The sequence below is a fragment of the Sceloporus undulatus genome, chromosome 3 (genome assembly GCF_019175285.1).
Source record: "Sceloporus undulatus isolate JIND9_A2432 ecotype Alabama chromosome 3, SceUnd_v1.1, whole genome shotgun sequence".
Lineage (NCBI taxonomy): Eukaryota > Metazoa > Chordata > Lepidosauria > Squamata > Phrynosomatidae > Sceloporus > Sceloporus undulatus.
The window spans coordinates 64,837,630-64,846,777 of NC_056524.1; the positions used below are offsets into that span (position 1 = coordinate 64,837,630).

General features: G+C 39.0%; 1 protein-coding gene across 1 annotated transcript in view; it reads left to right on the plus strand.

Moving 5' to 3' along the window:
- Positions 1-8,609, plus strand: part of SOD1 (superoxide dismutase 1) — a 10,752-nt gene extending 2,143 nt beyond the window's left edge. Inside the window, exons 2-5 of the mRNA XM_042456117.1 lie at positions 4,647-4,740; positions 5,145-5,214; positions 7,328-7,445; positions 8,323-8,609. Of these exons, the coding sequence (XP_042312051.1) occupies positions 4,647-4,740; positions 5,145-5,214; positions 7,328-7,445; positions 8,323-8,433 (393 nt within the window). The 3' untranslated portion in view covers positions 8,434-8,609. The remainder of the gene's footprint in view (positions 1-4,646; positions 4,741-5,144; positions 5,215-7,327; positions 7,446-8,322) is intronic.
- Positions 8,610-9,148: the final 539 nt, after the last annotated feature.

Below are 9,148 nucleotides of genomic sequence, written 5' to 3' on the forward strand. Positions count from 1 at the left end.
ATTATTATTATTATTATTATTATTATTATTATTATTATTATTATTATTATTTAGACAGTTCCTTGCCCTCAGGCTTACAATCTAAAAGACATGACACAAAAGGAGAAGAAGGGAATGGTGTTGGGGAAAGGTTCATTTGAGGGTTGTTTTAAATGTGCTTTAATCTCTCTTTAATGCTGAAATCAGCCCCAGTGTGATAAACCCCTTATACACACGCCAGCCTTGCAAAGCAACCAGGGCTTTTCCCCAGGGATGAGGAGTAAGGAGTAAAGCAGTAAGAGATTTTTGTAGGAGTAACGTTAAGAAAAAGTATCTTACTCTGGACTAGGACAAGAAGTAAACCCAAAATCACCACTACTCTCTAGCCCTAATATATTCAGCTATTAACTTTTTGCAGATGTATCTGGAGCCTAATAGGATGTGGGTGGAAGAACTGGGCAAAAGGTAGCAGGACCTTGTTGAATGGAATTCTAGCATACCTGCAAAAGAGAAAAGATAGGAAGGGGAAAAAAGATGAGGGTCAGATTGTGAAGCTTTTTTTTAAAAAAGTGTAATAAGAGAAGGAATCCGTTTGGAGAGAAGAGGAAGAGTGTCCCCCCCCCCAAAAAAAAAATCTAGAGAAAAATATGTCCTGGTGGATGGTGTTCCAGGTGCAAGGAGTGTATTTTCTCTTCCCTTTTCTCTGTTCCCCCTTTTCTTGCAACAACACAACATGGTTCCCCTCTTTAAAGACATCTGGGCTAATAAAAATAGCATTTCAGCTGTTTTAGAATCATAGCCCTGTTACAGACTGGCAAAATAAAGCTGCTTTGGGTCTCTTTGGAGATATGCTGTTTAAATGATGCATGCATCCTAAGAATCCGGAAGCTGCACCAAAAGCTGCACTCCGGTGCTTAGGAATGGAGTGTGGCTTTGGCGCGACCTCCGGACTCTTAGGACCCAGGCATCATTTAAATAGCATACCTCCAAAGAGACCCGAAGCAGCTTTATTTTGGCAGTCTGTAACAGGCCATAGAGTTGGGAGAGACCGCAAGGCCATCCAGTCCAACCCTATTCTGCCATGCAGGAAATCTCAATCAAAGCATCCCCAACAGATGTCCATCCAGCCTCTGTTTAAAGATCTCTAAGGAAGGAGACTCCACTATACTCCGAGGGAGTTTGTTCCACTGTCGGACAGCTGAACCCACACTACAGAAATAATCTGGTTTGACACCTCTTTAAATGCTATGGCTCAATGCTATGGAATTCTGGGAATTGTAGATTGGTAGGGCACGGACAGCCAAAAAGTCAAACAAATGGGTCCTTGAATAGTTCAAGCTTGAAATATCCCTGGAAAGCAATCAAATTGCCTTCAAATGATTAAATTTAAGCTTGATGGGGCTTCGTTCTGATGCCACAATAAACTGCAGTTCCCTGAATTCCATAGCATTGAGTCATGGCAGTTAAAGGAATGTCAAACCGATCTATTTCTGCAGTGTGGATGCAGCTTTAGATTAGGTTTCCATTCTCCTCTTGCAAGATCCTTGCAAGAGACACGTTGCCTTCCTCATCCCCAGAGCCAGAAAGGTAATTTCAGGTGGTTCAGGGTTTGTTTTTATTTTCCTCACTTGATGGAAGAAGAACAATTATTTAAAAAGGCAGCACCCCTTTTGCATGCCCTAAAGAAAGGGAGCAAATGCTGAGTCACTGCTACTGGAACCAGCACCAGAATACCCCTCCTATTGAGGGAGAAAAGTGAGAGTCCTGTACTCTGATCCTCTGCACAAACAGGTTTTACAGGCTGTATTTGCTTGCTTTTTTTAACCTTTGCTGAACCCAGTGGGGCCATGCTCACACATTTTTTATATAATCTCTGGATTTCCACCGCTGAGCCAGAGCAAAATTGGCATGTCGAAATGGAAGTGAGTAGACAGTTGGTATAGGCTCTTAAAAATTCCTTATTCCAGACTGTATTCACTCCCTGTTAAAATACTGCTCCTAATTCTCACTGATACCCACTATTTCTGATCATTAGGGACGGGGTGAGCAGCTTCTGGCCTTCAGTATATTTTGAAAATGCCATTTCCAACATCCTTCCCTATTGCTATGTTATCTAGGAAGGATGGACTTTGCATTCCAATAACCTCTGAACAGCCACAACTTGCCCACTTCTATGGGTGGCGATTAAAACTCTTGTCTTGATATGGCAGGTTAGAAGACAGCATAAGGAGTGTGCATTGCATGATTTTTGTTCCCCTGATATGAAAAGAGACTGCTAACAACTGTTTCAACTTTTCCTTGATATGACTTCTTCTGCAGTAGTTTTATATCCCATGGTGTTTCTAATTTAATGCTGCATTTTGCTGTTATTGCACAGCACATACTTTGTAAAATGAGTACAGTACATACTTTCTCACCACTGCTGATGTCTTCTTACATAATTACTTATCTAAGTAGGCTGGGTGTAGGTGTAGGCATACAGATAGTTTGTAGGAAAGGTTTTGAATCACTTTGCCCCGGGGTTATTTGATGTGAACGTTGAGTATCTATTTATAACAAAATAGCTTTAGTACATTGATTTTGTAGTCATTCCAGGTAACAGTTTGTGCAACACAAGCTGGTGTAATACAGTGGGCCCTTGGTATCTGCTGCTGTTTGGTTCTAGGAGCATCCCCCTCCCCATGGATACCAAAATCCATGGATTTTCAAGTCCCAATATATACAAAGGCATAGTAAAACAATGTTCCTTATATAAAATAGCAAAAATCAAGCTTTGTTTTTGGGAATTTTTTTTTAAAGAAATTCAGGCTCTGGGTGGTTAAATCCATGGATACAGAGGGAGGGCTTTGTTAAAATGAGTCATATCACTTTCTATTTACTTTTCATAACCAGGGCATGGAAATGCTACTTTGACTATAATTCCCAGAGTCTCAAGTTCCTTTTGCAACCTCTGTGCATAACAGATCTATTGGAATAAACAGCTATGCAAGAAGACTGCAAACCAGCAGAGGAGTGGCTTCTGTGGGTTTGCTTCACTGTCAGCCTGCCTCTAAAGTCCATCTACAAGTTAGTGGGCTCCCTTTCTTCTCTGAAGGGAATGGCCTGGAACCTTGACTGCCCTCAGGGCCAGCCACTAGAAGACTTATGTATCATTTTTACAATTGCTTTGGAACCAATCTTGGCTTCAAAGTAGAGAATAAATACACAGAATTTTAAGTTTTCTGTACAAAAAGTTTGGGAAGAAGTCAGTTGAACCAGTTGGTTTGAAGAATTATTTTTGAGTGCATTTATTTTATAAGTCCTAATTTCAATAAAACTTGGTTCCGAAATAGACGACCCTAAAAGCCTGGCTCTATGTTGGTTTGGGGGTGTGGAGTTTAGACACGCCAAGCCATTCCCTCAAGCTGGACAGAAGCCACCCTAAAATACCATTAAAAAACAATTCCCAATAAAATGGTTAATAAAATAGATCAGGGTCAAAGTTCGGATGGTACAGCTAAACAAATAGAGAGTGAAAAATTCTGAGGAGATTAGTTTGGGAAGGCCTGCTGGAAGAGATGCATTTTTATTGCCTTCTTAAAGGCCTCCAAAGATGTTAGATGGCGGATCTCATCCGGCTGGTCATTCCAGATTTTTGGAGCAGCAACAGAGAATGTCCTCTGGGAAGTCGTCCTCAGTCTAGTTCTCTCTAACTGCAGTAGATTCTTCCCAGAGGACCTGAGAGTGTGGGGAGGATTGTATGGGAGGAGACATTCCCTCAGGTAAGCTGGGCCCAAGCCATTTTGGGCTTTATAGATAATAACCAACACCTTATGCTGTGCCTGGAAGCTAATGGGCAGCCAGTGTAGGGATTTTAAGATAGGTGTAATAGAATCAAATTTGGACTTCCCTGTCACCAATCTGGCTGCCATATTTTGGACCAATTGCAGCTTCCAAACGTGGCATATGAGTTGCACCATGTAGAGCGCATTGCAGAAATCGAGGTGAGAGTTTACCAGTGAATGTACAACCATTTCTGCAGTGGGAGCGGTGTCTGAAAACCATGTATCTTGGTTATTGTATATGTTAGCAATGCAATGTCTGAACAATATCCTTGTCCATGTTACTCATCTCTGGTGACTGCAGGCACTAGTGGTGCACATACTTGGACCAGTTGTGAAGGACTACTGGAATCCAGCTGTGAGGCTTTACACAGAATGATTAAAGACACTTTTTTCCTCCTTGGGGCAATACTTAAGTATGTTTTGCTTATGGGCAGTTTGCTTGACTAGGGTCTAGTCTAGCCCCACTCTGAGGCCTGTCATTAGCAACAGAACAATACACATGCAAATCGCTCCTGCCTTCCCAGGTCACACTGTGTGTGTGTGTGTGTGTGTGTACATACACCCAAGTCCTTTCCAGGCAAGCATTCTCTGAAGATGCCAGCCACAGATGCTGGCGAAACGTCAGGAAGAAACTCTGCTAGAACATGGCCACATAGCCCCCTCCCCCCAAAAAAAACCCATGAAAGCCTTCAACTTCACATTGTTCTTAAACTAATCAGATTAACTTTCATGGAGAGAGTATGTAATTCTGTTTGTAGAATAATGGCATGTATTTCAAAGATGAAAAGGTTTTCTGATAAATCATTTTGTCTGAATGTTGAAAATACATTTTTTCTGTTCCAGGGTAATGGAGAAGTACATGTTACAGGCCATATTGAGGGGTTGACTCCAGGGAAACATGGGTTCCATGTCCATGAATTTGGAGACAACACAAATGGTAACATTTTTATTTTCTTCTAAAACTTAGAATGAAGCATTTTATGTTAACTGAAAATATAAATAGTTAAAACTACACTAAGACTGCGGCAGACCAGTACTAGGTATAGTTCAGTGGAAGCAGTTTTTCATATTAATTTTGCACAGATAAGCACCACCCTGGTCTTGGTATTTAAAAAAGAGACAGTATGGTTAAATTGTTAAAGAGAAGGACATTTTTGTTCATATCCCCCCTCCAATGTTTAAGAATGTAAATAGATGCAGAAGACTTGTATAATCAGATATGGTATTTTTAAAGTATATGTTGTAGGGTGAATTTAAGGTTACATCTTGAGGGTTAATTTTGACTGACTTGCAGAGGACATGAGGTGGGTTTGAAATTCACTTTGTGTAATTTGTTTACAGGATGTACCAGTGCAGGTCCTCATTTTAATCCTGAGAATAAGACACATGGTGGGCCAAAAGATGAAGTGAGGTGAGATGAGAAGAATTTCCTATTCTACACAATTTTAGAGTAACTTTTAGTATAGTGACTTGTATTGTTTTTGTTGTAGCACCCATTTTTTGCAGCATGCACAGTATTTTATTGGTACAGAGCTGTCTGTCTCCATTTTTCTCTTCATAGAACTTCATAGAACTACATTAGTATTGACTGGAGACTTCTAGAATCAGATTATAACACCTGTAACATAGCATTTGAAGATCAGTGTTGTATACACTATAATCCTCTGTTTTAGTCATTACAGGTTGAGTCTCTCTGAAATGCTAGGGATCAAAAGTGTTTTGGATTTTGGAATATCTGTATTTGCATATACCTACATAATGGAGATGACACCAAAGTCTTAACACAAAATTAATTTATGTTGCAGTACATCTTATACACATAGCCAGAAGATAATTTTATACAAATAATTTTGTGCATGAAACAAGGTTTTTATACATTGAACCATGGGCAAGCAAAGCTGTCATTATGTCAGCCACCCATAAAACAAGTTTTAGTTTTTGCAGTATTTCAGATATTGAAAATCTGGATAAGGGAGGCTTAATCTGTAGTAGTATCTCTTCACCTTTGACCTGAATTCATGTTTGCTCTTGAATTGAGAGAGTCTTTTGTTTGTATCCCTCTTATCCTGTGCAATGTTTGAATTACCCTTTTACTGGACAATTTTTTAATATGAGAAGGATATTGATATTAGTTGCTTTTCTGTAGTGAATTACTGAAAGTTGTTGTCTCCATGTTAAAGAACAATAATAATGATCTTGAGTCAAAGACAGGTCCTAGGTCTCATAATATGTCTGTTTCTGTCTGAGACATTATTCATAATGTCATAATGCTGCTAGAAGAACTATGCAGGGTGTGCTTCCAGACTAGAAAAAGATGATATAAGAAGGATCCCTTAACTAACAGACAGATCAAGAGTCTCTAAAAAGGAATCGTGTACATTGTACATTGTAGATTATAGAGGCGTAAAAGTTTCTAATAGTACCACTCTGTTCTGCTCTGGTCAGAACTTACCTAGAATAATGTACCCAATTCTGCACACCACAATTCAAGCTGGAGAATGACCAAAATGGTGAAAGGTCTGGAAACCATGCCCTCTGAGGAGTGACTTAGAGAGCAGCCAATTTTGTTTTGTCTTTAGGGTTAGCCCTAAAAAGTAGACATTAGCTAACATTCCTCCACCACCTGAAGGTGTTACTGTTGTGTCCTCAGTAAAGATCAAATAGCAACGATTCAAAGTATTTGTAATTTTTAGATACAGTGAGTGTGAGAAACATTAAGGATAGGAATTGTCCTATTCTGTATTTTAAAACTACCAAACCAAGGGTTTTGGAAGGGTGTGTGTGTGTGTGTGTGAACACTAGTTTAATGACAAAGAGATTTGTCCTGCATATAGTTTATTCAACATTGCATAAAATAAAATATGAATACAGGCACTACTAGAACAAGCAAAATACAGCCATACAGTTAGAGGCATCAGTACTTGTGTACATCTGAGTTACAATGAAAGTATCCATTTTCTGATGGCAGCTCTAAATTACAAGTAGGACTCCAGAACTCTCCAGAACAACGTGGAAATCTGTACAACTAAATCTTTCTCCCTGTGTTGCTGTTAACAATTGATGCAATTGGAGTTGCATGAATAGAGAATTCGAGTATATAGACTATGACAGAAACTAAGTAATTGCTAAAATAGAAAAACCTTAAACTACTAGTAATTGTTTTTGTTTTACAAATCACTTTTTAAAACAAGGGATGATTTATTCCTGTAAACAAGACTCATCTTATGTGATGTTAATTATAACTGGATATTGCACCAGTTGAAGTGTTGCAGTGGAAGATGCATTTTTTGTATTAGGATGGACAATTATTTTTAAAAGAGCTAATTGAAAAGTGAGGGTCATAGCTAACATTGGCAAATTAAACTTGACTAAAAGTTGACCAAAACTGACACTTGGAAGCTGTAGAACATCTTCTACTTTGTTTTCATGAGCCTAAGTGAATAGTAGCAGCACCTCAACAAACTGCATTCAGCAGTTATAAGTGGAAGGAATTCTGCATTTAAAACAATCACATTGTATTCCAGGCATGTTGGTGATCTTGGAAATGTGGATGCAAATGGCTCGGGTGTGGCAACTGTGGACATAAAGGACTCTGTTATTTCTCTGTCGGGAGTGCACACAGTTATTGGACGTACTATGGTGGTAAGGGTTTTAAGTAATTTCCCTTGAAAATATAGGGAAGACTTATCACTTGAGCGATCTCTCTTAAAGGGACTATTTTAATTGTGAAATTGTTGGCTGAATCTCTCAAGAATTAAATCACTGAGTAATTGTATTTTAAACTCTTAGCCACAGGATTGCTGTTTCTTGTAAGATACCACTTTGCATAGCTTGTTGACAGGTTGGGCATGAGCTGGACAAGCAATGAGCTCAATTGTCTTGTTAAACCCTTATAATTTTGACTTAAATCGAGATATTTCTGCTGACAAATCCTGTAGCCTAAAAATATTCATGTACACTATTCATACAGACTTTGAGGAAGGTGGAAATTCTGAAGCTCATATTTTTGTCACAGCTGTAGTGGGGAAATTAGGAAGAACTGGTTAGGTTTTGAGAGCACAAACTGACTTGAGTAGCAGCAAAGCTGTGAGATTACACAAACACGAAGAAGAAACTAACATTTCCTGATGATTTAGTTATCTATTGACTGCAGGGTACAGTAATTTACTTCTGTTAACATATATTTCCTTGACTAATTTGTATTTTGGGGTTGAACTGCTTCCCTTGAAACAAGCAATGTATACCACTTCATAGTTACTATTCAGGTAGCAGCAGGGGTATGTATTGCCAGCATCTGATATAAGATGCATTATTTTTAAACTACTGTAAGAAAGGAAGGGTCAGTTGTACCAAGTGATGGTTGGACATAGGTTATTTTTGCAGGAATTGTTTAAAATGTCAGTACTGGAATTGTCTTTTAGTTCTTTGGAATGTAACTTGGTTGACTCCATTGATAGTAAAATAGGAATTTAACTAATTGACAATTCCTGGTCTAATTCTGTTGCTGTTGTCCTTTTAGGTTCATGCAAAAGAGGATGATCTGGGCAAAGGAGGAGATGATGAGAGCTTGAAAACTGGAAATGCTGGTGCTCGTCTAGCTTGTGGTGTGATTGGGCTGGCTAAGCCCTAGATATGCTAAAAGTAGCACTGTATACTAAAAGCAACATGTGAAATGTACTTGTGGAATTTCCAAGTATCTGGCTTTTAGAGCATAAACCAACCAATTAATCTTATGGCTCTGTTAAACTGAATTTAAGCTGACAAGTCTTATTTTGTATACCTGTAATTAAAAGTTATGAAACACAATTTCAGGAGTTATTGCTGTTATGCATACACTGGGCACCAGTTCATTCTGTTTGAGATGGTGAAGTCCTCTGGATTGTCTTCATTACCTTGCCATCTGGTCAGCAGAACCTGGCCTAATGTTGGCAATTTCAGGCTGGCTTGGCAGATCCCTATTCTTAAACCAGAAGTCTAGTGAAATCTCATACCAGTTTCCCATGTGAAGAGAAGTCATCTGGTTTCCACTGTTTCAGATACCAAGCAAAGAAGTTCAACTATTCAAACTGAAACTTCTTTGGGGTCACTCATTCTCCAGCCATATTCAGTACATGCCTGGAAGGAATGTTGCAAGAGTTCAAGTGAAATGTTGCATGTGCCTTTGCTCTGAACACTTCAAGTGGAAATCTGGGATATCTGCTGTTCTGGATAATGAGCTAATGCTGCACAGGCCAGTCCTGGCCATCCCAGAGCAGGGGAGGCTCATTCTAATTCCTATAAAAGGAGGATTCAAAATCTGCCAATATAGCATCTATTGAATTTCATAGGAAAAGTGAATTAAATTT